A 26,146-nucleotide genomic window follows, 5' to 3' on the forward strand; every position below is an offset into this window, starting at 1 on the left:
CTGTGCATAGTTGGGGGGCGAGTAAGTTTAAAGATGTTGAGGTGGGAACATCTGACCTGCATGACAAACAAAGAGTTGGACGTCCTGTGACGGCAGCCACCGAGTTTCACAAGCAAAATGTTGACACATTGATTCGGGACGATTGTTGTATCACTCAGAGAGAAACTGCAAGCATAATCAGCATTTCACAAGAATGTGTGGGTCACATCATTGTTTTGCTTGGCTATCGGAATATCTGTGCACAGTGGGTACCCCGGATGCTGACTCCTCAAATGAAAGTGCACAGATTTGGAATTTGCCAGGAACTCCTCTTGCATTATGAGAATGAAGGTGAAGCCTTTCTCCATTCAATTGTGACAGGGGACAAAATGTGGGTACACCATCACAACCCGGAGATGTTGAGAGAATTGTGAGACTGTGGTTGCAGAAACAGTGCGTCGACTTCTTCCGTGACATCTTCAGAAAACTTATTCATCGTTGGCAGAAATGTATCCAATTGGCTGGTGATTATGTGGAAAAATGAATATTGGTAATTAAAGATCACATTATAAGGATTATTTGTGCATTTGATTTCTTAAAATATTCCCATTCAAACCCAATTAATGAAGGTGGAGGCATTACTTTTCATTCAACCCTTGTATATTTGCATGTTCCACTGTTTTCCATACTGCAAGCTTTATACAAGGCTCTCACAAAAACATTTATTGTAGTCTTATCATCCTGTAATTACAATCACTACCTGAGCCAGAATATATTATACAAACTTCACGACCATTAAGTTTAATCAGATCTAAAACTTTTCCAATTTATATGCAAAGAAGACAGTCAAATCTGTAATTGCAATGGAATTGTTTGTGTATCAGTGTAATATGATTTGTCATCACCCTATGTGGGTTGTAACATAATTACATGGCTCACACTCAGATCAGAGGTGATGCAGGATTTGAGGTCATATGCCTTTGACACGCAAGCAGTTAAATGCAGGAGTCATTTGCCAATGGGCATATCTTTACAGTGAAGATGCAGAGGGGCATAGGCACTAGTTTATAACCAGAGTAAGTGTAAAACATAAGTGAAGCTTACTTGATTCTCCAATCAGTTACCAGAATAAATGGCCAAAATGGCCTATAACTCTATTACGATTCTGGTATACACAATAACATATGGTACTATGACCACAAATCACGGAAGTAGCAGATTCTGTTTTTCTGATCGAACTCTTTATTTCAGTAGCGCGTCAAGTGACAGATGGACAGAGTTACATGTAGACAAATGTATGAAGGAAACCAATAACTACAGTGTAGAGGTACATGCCAGCAAGCTTTAAAAGTCCTTTTTTGTATACTCACTTATCTGAGTATGATGTTCAGTCACACAGAATCCGCTGCTGCTGCTCATTGTCCATCCAAGGCCACTAGCTGGAACTCTTCACTGTCTCGAACTAGGCCTTGCCTGACATTTGAGGGCCACTATATATGCCTGCTTGCTTGTAGATGATATGTGACTCCATCGCCCTTCCTCCAACTCACAATCAGTGAGTACGAAATCAGCAATTTCTCAATGCATGTGATCTCCTGCTGAACTGATCAAAGCGACTTGCACTGTGTGCCTCCATCTAAGCTAAAAGGCTTACTGCTAATATTCATACTAAGATTCACTCGCTTCCCCTCCTCTCCATCTCCAGTTTTTTGTGTCAATGTTAAACATGTACTGAGAAACATTCTTTCAAGCAGGAGATAGCATGGTGAACTAGTGATATTTATTTATTTCCTGTTCTTCAGTGTTTGAATATACCAAGCTAGTTCTTAAAACTATTCAAAATGTCACTTTATTCACATGCAAAAATCGGTACTAAATCTAAATTTCCAGATTTGGCATTAAAAGAAATAGAAATATTTACTTTTAATGAAGATTCCAGGGATAGTTTGCCACAATCTAGAAACAGATACACTCGCAGTATCCTAGAAAATTATCGCTCTAGCGAAGGGTAAAGCCAATGTATACTAATACCTCATTAAGCAAAATTGATTCAAAAGCCCTTAGCTTGAGCTTATTGGCTAGAACAAAGGAAAATATATGCTCCCATGAAACTATACTATTCTAACAGCAGAGCTAATGACCATCGTACAGGTTCTCCAGTGTGCTTACCAATAACAAGAAAAACCATTCATTGTATTATCACATTCCAGATTAATTATCTTTGTCCTGAAATATTTATAGAATGGAAGAAGTAACTACCCACTACATAGGGAGACATTATTTAACAAGCATCAATAGGTGGTTGGTCTCTGTTGGAAAAGAGATATTATGGCATTAAATGAAATGAATGATAATTTTTTCTAATAATGATTATAGCCCTCAAATCATCCTTCGATGATCTTTCAGATTTTCTTGATGTAACTGATTAACGGAGTATTTCCAAGTGTTCACCCAAGTTCATATTTGCATTTTCATAAAAACGGAAATATAAATTTGGCTAAACACCCAGAAGTACACTGTTTATCATCTTTTGTTATGTTGCTTTTGTTTCGTGTAGTAATCATCATCAATATTATTGTACAACCTATACATGTAATGCACCGAGTGGGGTAGCACAATGATTAGCACACTGGACTTGCATTTGGGAGGATGACAGTTCAAATCTGAGTTCGGCCATCCTGATCTAGGTTTTCCATAATTCCTCTAAATCGCTTAAGACAAAAGATGGAACAGTTCCTTTGAAAGGGCATTGCCACTTCCTTCTCCATCATTCCCTAATCCGAATTTGTGCTCCGTCTCCAACGACCTCGTTGTTAGCAGGATGGCAAATGCCAACTTCTTCTGTGTAGTACAAACCCTCTCCCCATTTTTATGAATTAACCAAAGTTTATATACCATAATTCTGTGTAAGTAACAAATTAATTTTTGTTGTTTGAAGCCATGTTTTCTATATTTTCATATCTTATGTCCTTACAGAGCTGGTAATGCGGAAAAATGTAGTAGTGATTAGCAGAAAAAACAATGATCAGAACTCAGGAGCAGACAGTAGAATGCTCAAATTGACATCACCTAAGAATGAGCCAAGTAGCGAATATACTTCATATGATTGTTCTACTATCGAAAACTCAAGTTCCACCACCAAGAGTTTGACTAACACCCAAAAAGTGGATCCAAAAGTACATTATGAAGCTCCTCCAGTGGCTGCTACAGAAAAAAATAAAAAAGTAAAGAACACATCTAATACAGATTCGCAATCACTAACAAATAGAATCAGTGCGCCGAAGATAGTAAAGAGACAAATTCCTCAGTTAAAAACTCATTTTGACTTGATTGCATTTTTGAAAATGGAGGAAACTCTTAGAAATCAGAACATAAAATCATGTATTACTCATAACTTGGATATGCTGCAATGGAACATACTAAAAAATCTTATTTCTTCACATATCACAAAGCTTAAGAAGAAGCATGCATCCAGAAATGAAGAGAGATATGAAACACTCATGAAGAAAGTGCGGAAAACAATAGCAGTTAGCCTAGGTTAATATTTATTTTGATACTGGTGTGAACAGGTGAACGCATGTTTTTGTTGTTGTGGTGTCTTGGTAGGAGTAACATCTGTATTTTGCCATGAATTATGAATAACTGAAGTGTGAAATTCATCAGTATTACACAGTATATAGAATTCAGTGTATAGAGGGTAGTATGCTTGAATTAATTTTGAGAAGACTTTTGCGTTGTTGCAGAATATGCCTTTTGTGTTGTAGCAGAATATGCTGTATATAAATAAAGATGTTAACAATGTATTACCCCTTGGATATACATGTGTAATACTGGGTTTCTTTTGTCTACCATGTATGTAATTTTTAAACCAAGATTTTACCACCTGCCAGTACTAGAATGCTTTTTGTTCATGACAAGGGAACCCCACATTGTAGAAGTTCAATCGTTAATATCTTTCAATTTTTGTATTGTGCATATTACATCACCATCAAGAAGCTCTACTCAGTTTGCATGCTCTTTCACTTGCTTAACTGAATAAGTGTTGTACTGTTGCTCATTAATATTTTTGTTCTACCACAGTTGTTCATTCTGTCTGGCATTAGTAATGTTAATTATAGTGTGACTGTGTATGAAAATTAAAATCAAAACATTGAAGGTTGCAGTATTATCTGTTTTCCCACAGATCCAGAGAAATGGACTCAATATGTTCAACGAAGTGAGGTAGCGTGGTGGTTAGCATACTAGATTCGCATTTGGGAGGACAACGGTTCAAACCCTTGTCCGGCCATCATGATTTAGGGTTTTTGTGATTTCCCTAAATTGCATAAGGCAAATGCTGGGATGGTTCCTTTGAGAGGGCACGGTCGATTTCCTTCTCCATCCTTGAAGAAGTGGTGGCATTAACATTAAAATTATTACTATCTGTAGCGTATGTTTTAAATATATCTAAAAACAAAGATGTATCTAAAAACACGGATGATGTGACTTACCGAATGAAAGTGCTGGCAGGTCGATAGACACACAAACAAACACAAACATACACATGAAATTCAAGCTTTCGCAACAAACTGTTGCCTCATCAGGAAAGAGGGAAGGAGAGGGAAAGACGAAAGGATGGGGAGAGGGTAAGGAGTCATTCCAATCCCGGGAGCGGAAAGACTTACCTTAGGGTGAAAAAAGGACAGGTATACACTCGCACACACACACATATCCATCCGCACATACACAGTTAGTAGGGCAAGTTTGGTACTTTTATGGCTTTAAGTTGGCATACTGGGATGAGCCCTGATCAGCTGATGTACCAACATTGTTTTGTTTATAACCTCAAAAATACATTTGTTTTGTTTATAAACTTAAAAATACATTTCAAGATGGTGAGTCAACTTTAATTGAACAACGTTCTGTTATTCAATTTTTACTTGCTGAAGGTGAGAAACCGGTGAATATATGCTGTAGGATGTTTAAAGTTTATGGTGAAGGTTGTATGAATCATGCAAATTTTTACAAGTGTAGAGCAGTTCAAAAATGGTCGCGACTCAGTGACTGACGTACGTCATTCTGGCCGACCACTTGCAGGACTGTGGAAATGATATTTGATAAGGTTCAAATTAGTACTGATACAGTTCATAACATTATCTGTAACAAGATGAAGTACCACATAACATGCGCAAGTTGGGTCCCAAAGGAGTTGATGTGGCTACCCAAGGAAACAGGTTGAGAGTGTGCCCAGAGCTAAAGGAACATTATGAAAGAGAAGGAGAGCACTTCCTCAACAAAATTTTAACTTGAGATGAAACTTGGGTTCCCTATTATGAGCCAGAATCCAAAAGACAAAGCATGGAGTGGAAGCACGCCAACTCACCTGTCGAGAAAGAATTCAAACCCCAAGCATCAGCAGGAAAACACATGTTAACAGTGTTTTGGGATACTGAAGATCCAGTTTCTCATGATCATCTCGAAGAGTAGTATACAATGAACAGCCAATACTACTCAGATTTGCTTTTAAACAAGGTGAAGCCAGTCATGAGAGAGAGATGTCGTGGATCTCAGAGGAGAGGTGTGATTCTCCAGCAAGACAAGGCACATACTCATATTGCTCAACTAACCCATGAAACCATTGACAAAATGGGCTGGGAAGTACTGCCTCATCCCCCTTACAGTCCTGATTTGGCACCTAATGATTTCCATTTGTTTGGTGCACTGAAGGAGGCATTACATGGGAAGAGTTCCAGGACGAGGATGTGAAAAAGTTAGTGGGAAATTGGTTTAAACATAAAGATAAAGAGTTATTTGCAGCCAGAATAAAAAAGCTTGTAGCCTGTTGGAACAAGCGCATAAATGTTCAAGGGGATGGTTTTGAAAAGTAGAAAAAGTATTGTTTCGAAAAAATAAACGCTTTTTCTCCAGAGCAATTTGTCTCTTTAAATTACTGAATGACCCTCGTAACAATATTATGATTGTGGTTTCAGTTGCCTGAGACTGTAGCCGTGTGTGTGTGTGTGTGTGTGTGTGTGTGTGTGAGAGAGAGAGAGAGAGAGAGAGAGAGAGAGTGTAGGTGTGTCTCTTGTTGATGAAGGGCTTAATTGCCAAAAGCTTTAATTGTGTAATTGTGAGAGTCTTTTTGTTGTGCCTATCTGCAACTCAGCATCTCCACTATATGGTGAAGAGCAACTTTCCTTCTAATATTGTTAAACTGTGATGAGATGGATGTGGACAGTCATATATCGTACAACCATGAAACTAACATCGTATACATACCACACAGGCAGGTACGTACTGTTATGGCACATGGTTTATTCGGAAACTTGAAGCAGCCTGTATATTATAACTTTGATACCACAATGACTTGAGATAAGCAGATTGGTATCATTAAATGGATACAGAATGTAAGATCTGCTGTAGTTGGTGTCGTATCTGCTTTGGTGGGGGAGGGGGAGGGAGGGAAGGCAAGATTGGGAGGAATTTAACATTGACTAAGCAAATACATACTTCATCAGTCTAAATTATGAAAGGAAACATGTTTTGGGTATTTGCTGGTGTGCCACATTTTGGGATTTTGTGGCTGCTCAGACACAGTGTAGAAAAGTTTAAAACCTGTCATTTGGTCATCTATTTTTCCACGACTATATCAACTGAGTCATGGTAATTGCCAGTAAATTAGCTTATTACACAAATGCTCTAGCATTTATTTGGATGAATTTGGTTTATGTAACTGAAGATACATGTTTTGATGATGACTTGGGTTCTGCTCAAGTCTAATGATTTATAATGCTTATAGCACTTGGTAGTAGCCTAAGGCCAAAGTCTAGATTGTGAAATAAAACCCATTGTACAGTCAAATGGTGGTTATATCTTTCAAAAAAGTTTGTGAAATATTTTAGGAATAACTTTTTGGATGGTGATTTTACAATTGGCGACCCAAAAAAATAACAAAATATGTAATAGAACAGTTATTGTTGAAAGACAGTTGAGCACTCAAATTGCAGCCTAAACTTATTGCTCACTATCTGACAGTCTCTGGAAAAGACTGATAGCTCATTCATCCTAGCCTGCCAACTCTTTTCCAACATCATATCTGAAGTAATTTCTTTTGTGATGCCTGAATTAAAATACACTGCAGACTTCTGCAGGGTGGTTAACAATACAGTTGATATTATGTTTCCAATGTACGTGTTGGCAATGACCTATTTCAAGTGTTTTAGTGTTGTGTAGACACATGAGAAGTTTCTTCATGGATTCTACTGTCTGTGAAAGAATAAGAGAAGGAGAAGTAAAACTTAATTTACATAGATGCAGTCACTGTTGGGTTGCTTTGTAATCTGAAAGGTGGTTACAATTTGAGCTGTATATTTACCTCAAAGTTCAGCCAGACTGCCTCAAAAACTCTTCCCAGATAAGAGTAGTTGGCAGAGCCCATGACTTCCCTAACGAATGTAATTCAAAAGCTGTTTGCATGTCACAATTTACCAAGAACAGAATTTCTGACAGTCAGTCACATAAATCTTCGCCATTTGCAATGGAAACAGGTGCAAACTACCTGATTTTGAAGCTGTTCACATGATATATCATCTCTGACATTGAGGAAACATTGTGAATTGTAGGAAATGAACAAAAAAAAAATAGCAGTGTTACATTAGAAGATTTAACTGTGTCATCACTTATAGTCCTCCCCCCATGAACCACAGACCAAGCCGGGGGGGGGGGAGGGGGGGGGGGGGTCCTCAGAGATACAGATAGCCATACTGTAGGTGCAACCACAATGGAGAGGTATCTGTTGAGAGGCCAGACAAATGTGTGGTTTCAGAAGAGGAGCAGCAGCCTTCTCAGTAGTTCCGGGGCAACAGTCTGGATGATTGACTGATCTGGCCCTGTATCATCAACCAAAATATCCTTGGTGTGCTGTTACTGTGAACAGCTGAAAGCAAGGGGAAACTACAGCAATAATTTTTCCCAAGGGCATACAACTCTACTGTATGGTTAAATAAAGATAGGTGCTGCCTACAGGAAAATTAGACACCTTTGGAGAAAAGAGAATAACTTACATGAGTATTAAGAGCTCCGTAGAAAACCAGTCCTAAGCAAAGAAGAGAAAGCAGAAAGATGGAAGTTGTATACAAAGGGTCTACAGAAGGGAGATGTGCTTGAGGGCAATGTTATGGAAATGGAAGAGGATGTAGATGAAGATGAGAAGGGAGATATGATAGTACATAAAGAATTTGATGAAGCACTGAAAGTCTTAAGTCAAAACAAGGTCCCGAGAGTAGACAACATTGAGTTAGAGCTACTGATAACCTTGGACAGCCAGCTGTGACAAAACTCTTCCATCTGGTGAGCAACATATACAAGAAGGGTGAAGTACCCTCAGACTTCAAAAAGAACATAATAATTCCAATTCCAAAGAAAGCAGGTGCTGACAGGTGTGAAAATTACTGAACTATCAGTTTAATAAGTCATGGTTGCAAAATACTTACATGAATCATTTACAGAAGAATGGAAAAATTGGTAGAAGCTGACTTTGAGGAAGATCAGTTTGGATTCCAGAGAACACAGAGGCAATACTGACCCTAGACTTCTCATAGAAGATTGGTTAAGGGAAGGCAAACCCACATTTCTAGACTCAGAGAAGGCTTTTCACAGAGTTGACTGGAATACTCTCTTTCAAATTCTGAAGGTGGCAGGGGTCAAATAAGAGAGCAAAAGGCTATTTGCAATTTGTACAGAAACCAGAAAGCAGTTGTAAGAGTCGAGCAGCACGAAAGGGACGCAGTGATTGAGAAGGGAGTGACAAAGGGTTGTAGCCTATCCCCGATATTACTCAATCTGTATATTGAGCAAGCAGTAAAGGAAACAAAAAGTCAGTTTGGAGTTGGAATTAAAGTCGAGGGAAAAGAAATATAAACTTTGAGGTTTGCCGATTACATTGTAACCGAGGATGGTCGAAGTAGGGAGGATATAAAATGTAGACGCAATGGCAAAAAAAGTGTTTCTGAAGAAGAGAAATTTATTCACATCGCGTATAGATTTAAGTGTCAGGAAGCCCTTTCTGAAAGTATTTGTAGCCATGTAAGGAAGTGAAACATGGATGATAACCAGTTTAGACAAGAAAAGAATAGAGGCTTTTGAAACATAGTGCTACAGAAGAATGCTGAAGATCAGATGGGTAGATCACATAACTAATGAGGAGGTACTGAATAGAATTGGGGAGAAGAAAAATCTGTGGTACAATCTGACAAGAAGAAGGGATTGGGTGGTAGGACTCATTCTGAGGCATCAAGGGATCGCCAATTTAGTACTGGAGGGAAGCGTGGGGAGTCATAGAGGGAAACCAAGAGATGAATACAGTAAGCAAATTCAGTTTTTGGACTGAAGACCACTACAGTACACCACTGGCTGAAACTCCAGAGTATTTTATAGAATGTCTCTGTTAAATCGCACAATGTATTGTTTCCAGATCCATTTCCCCAGGCAAATAACTTGGACATCCTAGTGGCAATACGATAGATACATCAACAAACCCTACAAGCTTCGGCTGGACTGAGAAACTACACTCCTGGAAATTGAAATAAGAACACCGTGAATTCATTGTCCCAGGAAGGGGAAACTTTATTGACACATTCCTGGGGTCAGATACATCACATGATCACACTGACAGAACCACAGGCACATAGACACAGGCAACAGAGCATGCACAATGTCGGCACTAGTACAGTGTATATCCACCTTTCGCAGCAATGCAGGCTGTTATTCTCCCATGGAGACGATCGTAGAGATGCTGGATGTAGTCCTGTGGAACGGCTTGCCATGCCATTTCCACCTGGCGCCTCAGTTGGACCAGCGTTCGTGCTGGACGTGCAGACCGCATGAGACGACGCTTCATCCAGTCCCAAACATGCTCAATGGGGGACAGATCCGGAGATCTTGCTGGCCAGGGTAGTTGACTTACACCTTCTAGAGCACGTTGGGTGGCACGGGATACATGCGGACGTGCATTGTCCTGTTGGAACAGCAAGTTCCCTTGCCGGTCTAGGAATGGTAGAACGATGGGTTCGATGACGGTTTGGATGTACCGTGCACTATTCAGTGTCCCCTCGACGATCACCAGTGGTGTACGGCCAGTGTAGGAGATCGCTCCCCACACCATGATGCCGGGTGTTGGCCCTGTGTGCCTCGGTCGTATGCAGTCCTGATTGTGGCGCTCACCTGCACGGCGCCAAACACGCATACGACCATCATTGGCACCAAGGCAGAAGCGACTCTCATCGCTGAAGACGACACGTCTCCATTCGTCCCTCCATTCACGCCTGTCGCGACACCACTGGAGGCGGGCTGCACGATGTTGGGGCGTGAGCGGATGACGGCCTAACGGTGTGCGGGACCGTAGCCCAGCTTCATGGAGGCGGTTGTGAATGGTCCTCGCCGATACCCCAGGAGCAACAGTGTCCCTAATTTGCTGGGAAGTGGCGGTGCGGTCCCCTACGGCACTGCGTAGGATCCTACGGTCTTGGCGTGCATCCGTGCGTCGCTGCGGTCCGGTCCCAGGTCGACGGGCACGTGCACCTTCCGCCGACCACTGGCGACAACATCGATGTACTGTGGAGACCTCACGCCCCACGTGTTGAGCAATTCGGCGGTACGTCCACCCGGCCTCCCGCATGCCCACTATACGCCCTCGCTCAAAGTCCGTCAACTGCACATACGGTTCACGTCCACGCTGTCACGGCATGCTACCAGTGTTAAAGACTGCAATGGAGCTCCGTATGCCACGGCAAACTGGCTGACACTGACGGCAGCGGTGCACAAATGCTGCGCAGCTAGCGCCATTCGACGGCCAACACCGCGGTTCCTGGTGTGTCCGCTGTGCCATGCGTGTGATCATTGCTTGTACAGCTCTCTCGCAGTGTCCGGAGCAAGTATGGTGGGTCTGACACACCGGTGTCAATGTGTTCTTTTTTCCATTTCCAATAGTGTATCTCACTGTGGCTCACTCATTTCTCAGATGAGTCATTTGAAATAGTCAAAAAATTATATGTACTATTTTTAAATTTCTGTGGCAGCAGTATCTATAAAGATGTTCTAAAATAAACTGACTAAACTTTTAATCGGGAAGTATCAAAATATTTCTCAAGAGGTTGTTACAACATGTACCAGAACCTTCATCCAAATAAGACACCTCAGCACATCAGCAAAGGGACAGAGGGCTAAACAGCAGCAGCAGAAAGCAGCACACACATATGGAGAGCGTCTGCAGGTCACTCCAAACTGGATTAAGGTGTTTCATCTCGTCTTAATCTTCTTTTCATTAGCATTAACCTCATTTAGGGTAGGCTACACTGTACACAAATTTGGCAAATATATTGTATTTAACTTCATGGCTGGATGCCCTTGCTGTTGCTGCAGCTGTCAGTTACCTAAGGGAGGGAAGTAATGTGGACCACTTACCTGTAAATTATGTAAACTTTTTTCCGTGTCTGATCATATTTTAAATGTTTTCGTATCATATTTTCTGAGGCAGAAACTGGGGGCCTGCCCAGCACTTGTCTAAACAAGCATGTAAAATCATCTAAAAGATGCACTCAAGCTCACCAAATTAAGATATTTAATACGAGTATTTTGTTAAAACTATTGATAGTAAGGCAATTAAGTCTCTAGCTTCTGTATAATTATGCATAGTAATGTTTAAATGACTGGAATTATGGTGTTTCCTTAGTATGCATGAAAGCTTTTATCATTGTTGCTTATGCAGTACTATTAAAAACTGAATAAAAACAGACTGAAGGACTTCGGGTGAGGAATTATCAAATAGAAAGTATTGAATAATACTATGTATATGCCAAGAGGAGTCATATTGTTTAATTTCGCTAGTCATTACTAGGAGGACAACATATGCAATTCATGGCCTTAGAAAGTAGTAACATTCACACTTCTTGGCATTTTTTCTGTTTAGTGCACCCCTTCTGACTTGACAACTCTCTTGTCCATGTGCCTTCAGCAAGTGTTGGTAGAAAGCCCCAGGATAATGCAAACTGATGAAGCAAGAAATAGGAGAATGTTATTCACATTTTTTGCCCAAGTGCTGTTGCTTACTACAATTCACACAATCGTGGTTGGTGTTGATTTAATGGGCCAATGCTTGGCATTGCATGCACTCTGATGTCGCAACAAACATTGGTATCTGCGACTGTTATTTCATTTTCTAAGTATGTGTGTGTAGTAAATTGCTGATTCTTTTAGATCACAAGGTGTCTGTAGCAAGAACACTAATAAATGTTGGCTCACAAGGTGGAAGTAGTGTAGGAAAGGTACAGGCCAAGCCAACTCCATCTAAAGTAAAATGACAACCAGTGACAGAACCCCAGATGGAATACTTCATCATGCAGGTAACCATTGGTCAGATCTGATAAATGTCAAAAATGCAAATCGCTGTCATTATGGAATTTGTAAAAGGAAAACAAAATATATCTTTGTCAAATGTAAAGAACCTTTGTGCCCTAATTGTTTTGAAACAATTTTCGCAGCAAAAGAAATGATAAAACCATTGTTATGAAAATAAGATTGCATAGTGTACGTCATTAAAATTGGTGATGTAATCATCCAACAATTACCAGTACATGCATTTTGATTATTCATAATCATCATTTGTTAATATTAACCACTCATTAAAGGATTAAGCACAATAGTGTTGTACACGAAAATTAGAATACTTCTTGTGCTACTACTCATTTTTGACAGTGACATCATGTGGAAATGCCAAACACATTATCCCAACTATCTGTGTAGTAACCTTGATTGACTTGCACCAATTGCAGTTTATGCTGGGGCCACAGCTCCCAGTGGAATCATGAACCAAGTGTGTAATGGGTGAAGCCACTGAGTATTTAAGCGGCAAGTCAGTTTACTTCCATGTGTGTTGCTTATCATTTCACTCCACACATTGTTAAATAAATACAACCTTCCCTTATTTTAGAGTTAGCAGTAGATCTGTTTGGACTGTTTTCACTAGCTTCCAGTGATTTTGAGTTTTCTTACACTTCATTGAAATAAAGAGTTCCGGACTTCGGTGTACCTTCCAGTTTCTTTGAAAGTACGAGATTGAAATTAAGTAACATCTCTGTTGTGCTCTACAAACAATGTTTGTGTATCTGCAGAGATACAGAATTATGTCGACGGGATCGTATTTCTCTTCTTCACAGCACTTGAGCAAAAGCAGCACAAGAGGTTTCTAACAAGGACTTTACCATTGGAGAGTGGTTATGTGGCTTAAAGGCAGCATGGATGTAGCAATCTTTTTGTATGCTGTTAAGAAATAAGCTTCTGCCATCAGCCATGGAATATTGGAAATATTGGATGCCATTTTATGACTGGTTGAAGTCATAGTACTAACAGTGGTGATAGCTTCCTTTAAGATGAACCTGCTGAAGTGTTTTGTGACCTAGAGCATTTCTCATCATAATTCACACAGCTTGAGTGATTAAAGAGTTTTAATGTGTTCATCTGTTGGTACTTTTTGCACTGCGTGAATAATGAGACCATGCCCTCCTGCTGGCTGAGTGTATGTCAGTCTCGCGCATCGGCACTCGGGGCTAGTTTATTCTTGATGTCAGCACACCACGCCACACTGCATAATCAACAGCAATGGTGGGCAACGAGTAAGCAGCCACTAGCTGCTCTTGGCTGTCACACCCATCCTAGTGCTGTCAGCTGCCTCAGAGACAACAGCCAAGTGACTACCTTCCAAAGTGCACTCCCACAAAGATGTGGGAAAGACTAGCCGCCATAAACTCATAGACCTGGTGGCACTGGATTGGCAATGTCAGCTGAGCCTCTTCTCTGCTGGTGGCTTTGACAGCAGCACAGGAGAAGGTGTCAGCAATTGAATCTCAAGAGATCCAGTTCAGATTCTGGAACACAGTGGACTACGTTGATGAGATGCTAACACAATGTGTAATCCATGCCAACATGGAGATAAATGTAAAAAACAGTAGTCGATACACAATCTATATTGAATATAGAGCTTGAGAGGGAACTCATAAATAACAAATGTATTTGTGAAAGGAGAGAGATGGGTCTAAAGGAAAGGGCTACACATAGGAATGAACAGAAGCCACCTGTGTCATTGTCCAGCAGCAAACAAAGTAAGCATTATGTCAACACCAAGAACAGGTCATATGTCAAGTCAATTACATTTGTTTCAGCAGGAATAACTTGAGGGGAGTACGGAAACCATATTACTTCCTTTCCATGCTCCAGGCTTTTAACATTTTCTCCACGACTTTTGCCAATGTTTCAAATTCAAGTCAGTGTGGCCCCCCACCCCCTTTCAGTGCTCTGCTTCTTGTAGCAAACCACCAAATACTCACAGGATGATGATAGACATGGTAAAGATCAAAGTCAGTGGTATGGTTCCCCTTAAGATCCAATGTTCATACACTTAACACATTGGAAATATGCTGTATGAAACTTGCCACTAACATCAGATCCTAAGGTGGAGGGTTGTTATAAAATCAATTAACTATATTTCATACAATGGAACATCCAGGATGAAATGTAACAATATTATGAAAAGGAAAGTTGCTGCTCACCATACAGCGGAGAATGCTGAGTCGCAGATAGGCACAACAAAAAGATTCTCACAATATAAGTTTTCAGCCAACAAGGCCCTTATCGAAAAAAGAGGACACACACACGCACGACTGCAGCCACTGGCAGCTGAAGCCACACTGTGAACAACAGCAGCAGTCCATGATGGGAGTGGCAACTGGGTAGGGGTAAGGAGGAGGCTGGGGTAGGGAGGGGGAGGGATAGCAGGGTAGAGGTGGAGGACAGTGAAGTGTTGCTGGGGAGCGTGCAAGGACGAGCTGGAGAGAGGGTAGAGCAGCTAGGTGCAGTCAGAAGGTTAAGGGGGTGCAGTCGAAAGGTTAAGGGGTGGGCTGGGGACAGATGGGTTTGGGGGGGGGGGGGGGGCGGGGGTTAGCGGAAAAGGGGAGAAGTAAAAAGACTGGGTGCGTTGGTGGAATGAGAGCTGTTTGTAGTGCTGGAGTACAAATGAGGAAGGGGCTGGATGGGTGAGGAAAATGACTAATGAAGGTTGAGGCCAGGAGGGTTACTGGAACGTAGGATATATTGCAGGGAGAATTACCATCTGTGCAATTCGGAAAAGGTGATGTTGGTGGGAAGGATCCATATGACACAGGCTGTGAAGCAGGCATTGAAGTGAAGAATGTCGTGTTGGGCAGTGTGCTCAGTAACAGGGTGGTCCACTCGTTTCTTGTTCACAGTTTGTCGGTGGCCATTCATGCAGACAGACAGCTAGTTGGTTGTCGTGACTACATAAAATGCTGCACAGTGGCTGCATCTTAGCTTGTAGATCACGTGATTGGTTTCACAGGTAACCCTGCCTTTGATGGGATAGGTGATGTTAGTGACCAGACTGGAGTAGGTGTTGGCAGGATGTGTGGGACAGTATCTTGGTCTATTGCAGGGATATGAGCCATATGGTAAGAGGTTGGGGACAGGGGTTTTGTAAGAATGGGTGAGTATATTGTGTAGGTTCAGTGGATGACGGAATACCACTGTGGGAGGGGTGAGAGGGATAATGAGCCGGAGATTTCTGATTTCAGAGCACATTGAGAGGTAGTCAAAACCCTGGCAGAGAATGTGATTCAGTTGCTCCAGTCCTGGGTGGTACTGAGTTATGAGAGGAATGCTCCTCTGTGGCCAGACAGTGAGACTTTGGGAGATTGTGGGAGAATGGAAAGATAAGGCATGGGAGATTTGTTTTTGTACAAGATTGGGAGGATGATTGTGGCCTATGAAGGCCTCAGTGAAACCCTCAGTATATTTCAAGAGGGATCACTCGTCACTGTAGATGCAACAACCATGGTTGGCTAGGCTGTATGAAATGGACTCCTTGGTATGGAAAGGGTGCGAGCTGTCGAAGTAAAGGTATTGCTGGCAGTTAGTAGGTTTGATATGGACAGAGGTACTGATGTAACCATCTTTGAAGTGGAAGTCAGCATCTAGGGAGGTGGCTTGTTGGGTTGAGTAGGACCAAGTGAAGCAAATGTGGGAGAAGCTGTTGAGGTTCTGGAGGAATGTGGATTGGGTGTCCTCAACCTCGACTCAGATTGCAAAGATGTCATCAATGAATCTGAACTAGGTGATGGGTTTATGGTTCTGAGCGTTGAGGAAGGATTCCTCTAGATGGCCCATGAACAGGTTGGCATACTCTGTACTTCAGATTTGTTTGTAGGTAATGCCTTCAAAGGATAAGTAATTGTGGGTGAGGATATAGTTGGTCATGGTGACTAGAAAGGAGGTTGTTGGTATGGAATCCGTCGGGTGTTAGGAAAGGTAGTGTTCAACAATGGTAACACCATGGGTATTTGGGATGTTAGTGTTAAGGGAGGTGGCATCAACAGTGACGAACAGGGTACCATATGGTAAAGGGACAGGAACTGTGGAGAGACGGTGGAGAAAATGGTTGGTATCTTTTATATAGGAGGGTAGGTTCCAGGTAATAGGCTGAAGGTGTTGGTCTACGAGAGCAGAGATTGTCTCAGTGGGGGCACAGTAACCGGCCACAATGGGTCATCCTGGGTGGTTGAATTTATGAACTTTAGGTAGCATGTAAAAGGTAGGAGTGAGGGGAGGTAGGGGTAAGGAGAGAGACGGACTCCTGGGAGAGATTCTGGGATGGGCCAAAGGATTTGAGGAGAGGCTGGAGATCCTGCTGGATTTCTGGAATGGGGCCACTGTGGCAAGGTTTGTAAGTGGAAGTATCTGACAGCTGGTGGAGTCTTTCTGCCAGGTAATCCTTGTCGTTCAAAAAAAACAGTGGTCGAGCCTTTGTCCACAGGTAGGTTTATAAGGTTGGGATCAGTTTTTAAGTGGTGGACTGCCGTTGTTTCCAAGGGTGTAAGGTTAGTTTGCATGTTGAGGGATTTGGGGGTGATTGTGAGGCAATGTTTGAGGTTAAGAAATTGTGGAAAGTTAATGGGGTGATTTGGGGGCAGTGGGGTTGGATCATGGTTGGATGGTGGAGTGAACTGAGTCAGGCAGGATTCAACGTTGGTCTTTGGTTGAGTCTGATTGGTAGGGTTGGTGGCAAAAAAGTGTTTCCACTGTAGGGACTGGGAGAAGGAAAGAAGGTCTTTAACGTGTCCTTGCATGATTGAATTTGGGAGTGAGGCAAGAGGTGAGGCCATTGGAAAGAACTGATATTTCTGTGGGGCTAAGGCTTATGGAGGAAAGGTTCATGACTGTATTTAGGGTCTGTTTAGGTTCTGGATTCATGGATGTAGTGTGGTGGTGGGAGCGAGTTTTGGAGGGTGGAGTAAATGTAGCATGTCTGCGAGACAGGGTTTGTCAGCTAGGAGGGGCTGTGGGAGAGGTCTGGAGGTCCGTGTAGAGGTGGTTGATGGTAGTACTCCAAAGTGAGCGTAGGAAGTGAGCAGAGTGGAGAATTTTTTGAGGTGGCATTGTGCATCTTGCTCTAGTTCCTGGAGGGCAAGAGTTTAAATGTGTGTTATGGGCCCCGTGATTTGGGATTGCATAACAGGAGAACTTTGTGGATAGAGAGAAGGTACTGCAATGAGGTTCGGGCTTGGTTGATATGGTTTTGCAGGAATATGTTGGTGAGGGCTAAGGATCGGCAAAATCTCAATGGATGGAGGTCACTGTGGAAGGAGGGTTGGTAGCCGGAGATGGGTAATTCGATGGTAAGGTCATTTGGGGGGACTCCATCATCCAAGCAACAATGCAGGAATGCATGTAGGATTGGGTTTTGGCTAGGGATAAGGAAACTTTTTTGTATTGATGCAGGTGGAGGAGCTAGGATACATGGGGGGTGGAAAAAATGCGAAAAATTACATAAATAACATAGAATTACGTCCAAAAAAATTCCTGAAAATACACACAAATGCATTGGAAAAATCACGAGAAGGAAGAAACAGATGAAAAAGTGGGAAACAAGATTAAATCTGAGGGAGTCGACGATAGTGAAAGGCGAACATTCACTAAAATTGGTATGAAGTCACAATGAGACCAAACAAAAGATATAAATAATGAAAAATAATATTTTACTATGGGTGCCAGGTCTGAGGGTGGATAAGTGTGTAGAAGGGGGATGGCAAATGTGACTGGATGAGGTGAAATTAGTGTGAGAGAACTGGGAGAAAGAATGGAGGGTGGGGAGGGGTTCATAGGATGATATACAAAATCCTGTGGCACTGGAAAGGTGCAGGAAATAATACGCAAAAATATGAAAAATATGGGAGCATGATCAATTTGAATGTATAGGATTACTGATATCGGCAGGAGTTATGTGGGACATAAGATCCTGACCAAACAATCAGCCTGGTCTTGTAGCCGCCTGCTGTGCGTGGCCGAGATGGCTGATACAGTATGGATCGTAAGTAGAGCATGCAGTGTGGTTTGTTAGGCGACAAGAGAAACACAGGAAAGAAGAGAAAGAGGAATGGACATTGGGAATAGTAATGCATTAGAAAATAGTAACAAAGGAAAACAGCACTAGGTTAGGACTGAAGCAAAGCCATCAGGCAAAAACCAAACAATGGAAAATCCAGGATGGGATGTAACAATATTATGAAAAGGAAAGTTGCTACTCATCATTCAGCAGAGATGCTGAGTTGCAGACAGGCACAACAAAAAGAAACACAATATAAGCTTTCAGCCAACAAAGCCTTATTTGAAAAGAGAGGGGAAACACACACACACACACAACTGCAGCCACTGGCAGCTGAAGCTACACTATGAGCAACAGCAGCAGTGCATGATGGGAGTGGCAACTGGGTGGGGGTAAGGAGGAGGCTGGGGCAGGGAGGGGGAGGGATAGCAGGGTAGAGGTGGACAGTGAAGTGCTGCTGTGGAGCACGCAAGGACGAGCTGGAGAGAGGGTAGGGCAGCTAGGTGCAGTCAGAAGGTTAAGGGGTGGGCAGTGGACAGGTTGGCGGGGGAGGGGGGGGGGGGGGGTTAGCGGAAAAGGGGAAAAGTAAAAAGACTGGGTCCATTGGTGGAATGAGGGCTGTGTAGTGCTGGAATGGGAACACAGAAGGGGCTGGATGGGTGAGAAAAATGGCTAATGAAGGTTGAGGCCAGGAGGGGTATGGGAACATAGAATATATTGCAGGGAGAGTACCCATCTGCGAAATTCAGAAAAGCTGGTGTTGGTGAGATGGTTCCATATGGCACAGGCTGTGAAGGAATCATTGAAATGAAGGATATCATGTTGGGTAGTGTGCTCAGTAACAGAGTGGTCCACTTGTTTCTTGCCCACAGTTTGTCAGTGGCCCTTCATGCAGACAGACAGCTTGTTGGTTGTCATGCCCACATTGAATGCAGCACAGTGTTTGCAGATTAGCTTGTAGATCACATGACTGGTTTCACAGGTAGCCCTGCCTTTTGTGGGATAGATGATATTTGTGACTGGACTGGAGCAGGTGGTGGTGGTGGTGGTGGTGGTGGTGGGAGGATGCCTTCTCTCCAGCTGTAAAATTCTCCTGCTATACAATCCCAAATTTCTGGAACCAAAACGCACATGATAATGCTTGCCCTCCAGGAACTAGAGCTACATGCAGAATGCCACCTGAAAAAACTCTCCGCCCTGCTCACTTCCTACTCCTGCTTTGGAGTACCACTGTCCCATGCATCCTCCCACCACCATCTACTCCAGACCGTTCACAAACAAAGCCTATCCCATCAAAGGCAGGGCTACCTGTGAAACCAGTCATGTAATCTACAAGCTAAGCTGCAACCACTGTGCTGCATTTTATGTGAGCATGACAACCAACAAGCTGTCTGTCCACATGAATGGCCACCAACAAATTGTGACATAGAAACTAGTGAACCACCCAGTTGCTGAGTATGCTACCCAACATGATGTCCTTGATTTCAATGACTGCTTCACAGCCTGTGCCATACGGATCTTTCCCACCAACACCAGCTTTTCTGAACTGCACAGATGGAAACTCTCCCTGTAATATATCCTACATTCCCGTAACCCTCATGCCCTCAACCTTCGTGAGTCATTTTTCTGACCCATCCAGCCCCTTCCCTGTTCCCATTCCAACACACGGCCCTCGTTCTACCAGTGCACCCAGTTTTTTTACTGCTCTCCTTTTCTGCTAATTCCCCCCTACCCCTCTCCCATCCCCCCACCACCACCTCTCAGCTGCCCTCTGCCTAAACTTCTGACTGCCCCTAGATGCTCTATCCTCTCTCCAACTAGTCCTTGCGTGCTCCCCAGCAGCACTCCACTGTCTCTCACCCCCACGATGCTATCCTTCACCCTCCTGCCCCAGCCTCCTACTTATGATCACCCAGTTGCCATTCCCATCATGCACTGCTGCTGTTGCTCGCAGTGTGGCTTTAGTTACCAGTGGCTGCAGTCATGTGCATGTGAGTTGCGTTCAGTTGCAGGTACAAAAAAACCTCAAGGATAGGGTGCTAAAGATACATTGAGCTACCTTTGCTTTTACCATAATAAAAAATAATCAAGTCACATGCAAAGTTTAAGGAAGTTTTATTTAAACTGTTTATACATATATATGAGGGGAATCCTGTTTTTTTTATAAGTACATAGACCTGTTTATTTCTACAATGGTTAACATCAGTTTACAACTTGAACATTTAACTATTTTTTGACATAATCACAATATCTGTCAATGAATTTTTATAGACGCTGTGGCAGTTTTTCTGTGCCCATGTCATACCAGCTTGCCACCATGCTGTTCAGAAAGTTATGAACCTCTTCTTGCACCTCGTCATCAGAGCTAAATGGCTTTCTGGCCAAATGTTCTTTTAACCTAGGGAACAGGTGATAGTCACTGGGCTCCAAGTCAGGACTATAGGGTGGGTGGGTGTTTATGTCTCATTGAAACTGTTCCAGGAGAGCAACGGTTTGCTGAGCGATGTGTGGGCGAGCATTGTCATGGAGAATGTGTAAGCCCTTGATCAAGATTCCTCTTCTCCGGGTCTAAATTGCCCATTTGAGTTTTTTCAGCGTCTCACAGTACCTGTCAGCATTAATTGCACCAGTGGACATAAAGTCAACCAACAATACCCCTTTCTGATCCCAAAAACGGTTGTCATGACTTTACCGGCAGACTGTGTTTGTTTGAATTTGCGCGGCTTTGGTGAAGAAGGATGCCGCCACTCGCGTGATTGTTGAATGGTCTCAGGTGTAAAGTGGTATGCCCAGGTTTCGTCACCCATGACAATTGAGTCGAGAAAGTTGTCCTGTTCAGCAGCAAGGCGATGAAGAAATGCACGGGAAGCATCAACTCGTTGCCGCATATGGTCCTCTGTCAGCATGCGTGGCACCCATCTTGCGCACACCTTCTGGTAGTTCAATGTTTCCGTTAAAATTCTGTGAGCGGTGCTTCGGGAAACCTCAGGACCCAGTGTGCAGAGATCATCCAGGGTGATCCGCCGATCATCATGCATGCTTTGCTCAACTTTCAACACTGTCTCCTCAAAAATTCACGGTCTCCCACTCCTTTGTTCGTCGTGAATTTTGGTCTGACCAGTTGCAAACTTTCTACACCACTTACGAATATTTTTGACATCCATGCACAACTCACCATACACTTCCGTTAGTTGGCGATGGATTTCAATCGGCGCAGTGCCCTTTGCGTTCAAAAACCGAATAACTGCGTGCAATTTGCACTTGGCGGTAACATCCAGTGGGAGCTCCATTCTCAACGGCTGCCAAGCCAAGACTGAGCACCTCAGCACGGCGTGCGTATGTTGACACACACTGCGTGAAGCACTCTTCATAACAGTGTGACCAACTGCCACACAAACAGAGTTCTGTACTTATAAAAAAATTGGAGACCTTACTTTTGGGATTACCCTCGTGCAAGACAATGCCATCTTATGATATAAAAAATAAGATGCCAATTATTCTCAAAAAAACACTTTATTCGCACTGAAAAATGCAACACTAGTACACTTAGCACTAAAATACACATGGTCATGCTCCACGGATTTCTAATATCACTAAGCACAACACTGACTGAAGTCCATGGTAATAGCCAAAAATTGCACTTTTATCATGTCCAAGTTATTGCAACAATTGTAGCTTTCAAACTGACTACCTGTTAGCGACTCTGCTTCCCTCATATACATGGCTTGGTTGTTTCGAGAACTTTCGCTTCCACACTTTTATGGAGTGTGAACAAATACCTACTGATTCTGTTCCTTTCTAGTGCATTCAATAGAGGGCCTATATAGTAACAATGTACTTTTAGGAATCTTCTCGAAAGTCACTTTTACCGGAGATATACACATCAATAGTTTCCCCACACCTAACTTGTATTATGAGTTAGGAATGGGAAACTATTGTTACATTATTAGTAAAAATATTGTTATGAGTGTTGTAACAATATTTTTACTGTGAAATTACTATGAATTACTGTTATTAATACTTAACAATCAACTGATCACTCTCACTCTTGACTAGTCTTCACACTTGCACTGGCTGCAACTAGGACTTTTTACTTATTCATTCTTCAGTATGAATATTTCTGCTTCTGAATGTAAACTAGCTTACTGTTCGGCAAATAGTCCATATTTATAACGCTATGTATCGAAGGTTCTCTGTACACGAAAACAGTAGAATATTTGTGGCTTTTCTCACACAAATACCAGACTGAATACTGTATTGAGATCGCTAGAATGGCCATTTCTCATAGGTATGTGTTAGCTATCTATGTGCCAGACAGAAATGTGGTTGCGCATGCTACATAGCAAAGTACAACTACTTGATAACCCAATTCAGTCAAGTCAACTAACTAAAGAAATGAATGAATAGCGTGCAGGCTACTGGCGGGGGCAGCGCGGGTAGCAATGCGGGTGGCCCTGCAAGAGCCACTGGTTGTGTGTGTGTGTGTGTGTGTGTGTGTGTGTGTGTGTGTGTGTGTGTGTGTGTCAAAGTCTTTTTGTTGTGCCTATCTGCAACTCAGCATCTCCACTGTAAGGTGAGTAGCAACTTTCTGTTTCATAATACTGTTAACTATATCTTAAAAACAGTTGATAGTGAAGATTATATGAAGGGACCACTACATACTTTAAATGAAATTCAAATCAAAATAAACTGGTGATATGTTACAAAACTTCGTCTTCATCCACAAGAAAACTGACACAGTGACAATATAAATCTGACATGAGAGACAATTAATCAGCACAAGTATGATGTCCAGGTAAAGGTAAAGGACTCAAGCTTCACATTCCCTCAATATGAATAAACTGCACAAATCTGAGGTGGTTATTTTTCCGAACTAAAATGGGAAGAACATATCTTCTTAAATGGAATCTAATGTCACTGTGGCATCGATGTACCCTCATAAAATGATACACTCCCTGATAACAAGCTGGTGCTGCACAATATGCTCACCAATCACTTGTTGTCCCAATGGACATGAAGATGTGGGTCACCACAGTATCTCCACCAGCTTGGAGTCTGCAGATCATGGTAAGTCATTAGCACAGTAGCCCAGCGCAGAACACCAGTATGATTGCACATTGAGCATGTGAAGTCACCTTAAAGATGACCAGTTACAGTGGCACTGATCATGCATCCGACTCCCCCGTTTGCGTAGGGACGACAGCTAGCACCGATCGGGCAACAAGTCATTTACTTCTGCCCAATGGCATGAAACTGCTACGTTAAATGCTGGCCGGTGTGGCCGAGCAGTTCTAGGCGCTACAGTCTGGAACCGCATGACTGCTATGGTTGCAGGTTCGAATCCTGCCTCAAGCATGGAAGTGTGTGGTGTCCTTAGGTTAGGTTTAAGTAGTTCTCAATTCTAGGGGACTGATGACCTCAGAAGTTAAGTCCCATAGTGCTCAGAGCCATTTGAACCGTTTTTGCAACGTTAAATAATTTACCAACATGGAATATATTAAGCAGTCAGTCAATTAGCACTCACTCTCCTCTCAATGTTTGTTGTGGACATTCAAAATGGAGTAGACAAATCAGAGTGTCATGTATACAACTCAGAATTTCCAACACATCAGGTGTATACAACAGGAGCCCATTTGGTCCCATACCCACAACAGACCTGGCCTCTTCAAGAATAGTGAGTTCTCTCCCACAACACCAAAAATCCCATCCTTCTAGGAGTGACATGAGATCCTGAAAACCTCAGTCTGGACTCTACTACCCTTGAAAGCCAGGGACGTAATCTTCTGAGTGGCAAGGCCACGCTACTCCCAATGTCATGTGTATTGGTCATTCCCCAACTCCTGGGGAAACAAACTACAAGTTTCCTCTGAAGCGACATAAGTTCAGACTGACAGTTCCTGCACTTTTATCAAATGCATTACTCAGAATCAAGAATGGTGATCAGAGTTGAATAAAGTGATGAGAATCATCTGTTCCATGTATCTACAGTCATGACAAGGAGCAGATAGCGTTAGCTTGTTAATGAAAATAGGCAAGCCAGATGGCTTGTAACCTTCCATAGCCTCTCCCTCCCAATGAAAGTTCAAGAGGGAGTTGTACCACTGAGGTAAGGTAGTGGGGCAACTCAAAGCAAAATTTCCATGACTACCACCAGTCGTAACTGGTCAGGACACCCATAGAAAAATGTGAATTGTGTAGCAAGGAGTGGTATTAAAGGTATTAGCTAGAACTGTGGTGTCATTGTATGGGCTCTTGTTCTTCATAAATGACTAAACCATACATAAAGTGGCAAAAGGTCCATTTCCACAAGACTTTACAATATCCAATTCACTCATTGATATACCGTACAAAAGTGATTATTGATGACACTTTCATTTGCAGGTATGGAAGAACGCCCCTCAGAGACTGTGTTTGAAATTTTAAGTTAAATCTTTGTTTGCTTAAAAATATGACAGGAAATAAGAAATCGTTGGATCAAGATATGCAGACAGATGCAAAATGTATCAGGAGGTTATAAACATGTGACAGTTCAAATATTTTAGAGTATGATCCTGTTGATGGATGGGCATAGTAAATGAAATTCATACGAAATTGTGACATCATGAATCAGAAATTGGATGAAAAGGAGGCATAAAGATATATTCTTATATACATATAAAAACTGTACAGTGATCCTAATAAGTACGAGCATTCTTTAAAGATTCAAGCTGACAGAAATGAGAGCATGGCAATTCATATTGATACATGTAATAATGTATTTAGACATGAAAATATCGATCTATCTTCACTAAATGAGATACAATTGATGTCATTGTCATTACAACCTTTGAATAAAATGTATATTAAGATAAAAAGATGTGATGTGTCAGACAATTAGTGTTTCTCATGTTCTAATATACACTCCTGGAAATGGAAAAAAGAACACATTGACACCGGTGTGTCAGACCCACCATACTTGCTCCGGACACTGCGAGAGGGCTGTACAAGCAATGATCACACGCACGGCACAGCGGACACACCAGGAACCGCGGTGTTGGCCGTCGAATGGCACTAGCTGCGCAGCATTTGTGCACCGCCGCCGTCAGTGTCAGCCAGTTTGCCGTGGCATACGGAGCTCCATCGCAGTCTTTAACACTGGTAGCATGCCGCGACAGCGTGGACGTGAACCGTATGTGCAGTTGACGGACTTTGAGCGAGGGCGTATAGTGGGCATGCGGGAGGCCGGGTGGACGTACCGCCAAATTGCTCAACACGTGGGGCGTGAGGTCTCCACAGTACATCGATGTTGTCGCCAGTGGTCGGCGGAAGGTGCACGTGCCCGTCGACCTGGGACCGGACCGCAGCGACGCACGGATGCATGCCAAGACCGTAGGATCCTACGCAGTGCCGTAGGGGACCGCACCGCCACTTCCCAGCAAATTAGGGACACTGTTGCTCCTGGGGTATCGGCGAGGACCATTCGCAACCGTCTCCATGAAGCTGGGCTACGGTCCCGCACACCGTTAGGCCGTCTTCCGCTCACTCCCCAACATTGTGCAGCCCGCCTCCAGTGGTGTCGCGACAGGCGTGAGTGGAGGGACGAATGGAGACGTGTCGTCTTCAGCGATGAGAGTCGCTTCTGCCTTGGTGCCAATGATGGTCGTATGCGTGTTTGGCGCCGTGCAGGTGAGCGCCACAATCAGGACTGCATACGACCGAGGCACACAGGGCCAACACCCGGCATCATGGTGTGGGGAGCGATCT

At 42.8% G+C, this 26,146-nt stretch overlaps 1 protein-coding gene and 1 long non-coding RNA gene across 3 annotated transcripts in view; one reads left to right on the top strand and one right to left on the bottom strand.

Moving 5' to 3' along the window:
* Window positions 1-4,136, top strand: part of LOC124805114 — a 79,895-nt gene extending 75,759 nt beyond the window's left edge. The window contains exon 6 of the mRNA XM_047265566.1: window positions 2,956-4,136. Within this exon, the coding sequence (XP_047121522.1) occupies window positions 2,956-3,521 (566 nt within the window). The 3' untranslated portion in view covers window positions 3,522-4,136. The remainder of the gene's footprint in view (window positions 1-2,955) is intronic.
* The window catches only part of LOC124805117, a 188,482-nt gene that overhangs the window by 63,248 nt on the left and 99,088 nt on the right, over window positions 1-26,146 (bottom strand). The gene's annotated exons all lie outside the window — the stretch shown is intronic.

Source organism: Schistocerca piceifrons, chromosome 7 (assembly GCF_021461385.2).
Source record: "Schistocerca piceifrons isolate TAMUIC-IGC-003096 chromosome 7, iqSchPice1.1, whole genome shotgun sequence".
NCBI classification, from domain to species: domain Eukaryota; kingdom Metazoa; phylum Arthropoda; class Insecta; order Orthoptera; family Acrididae; genus Schistocerca; species Schistocerca piceifrons.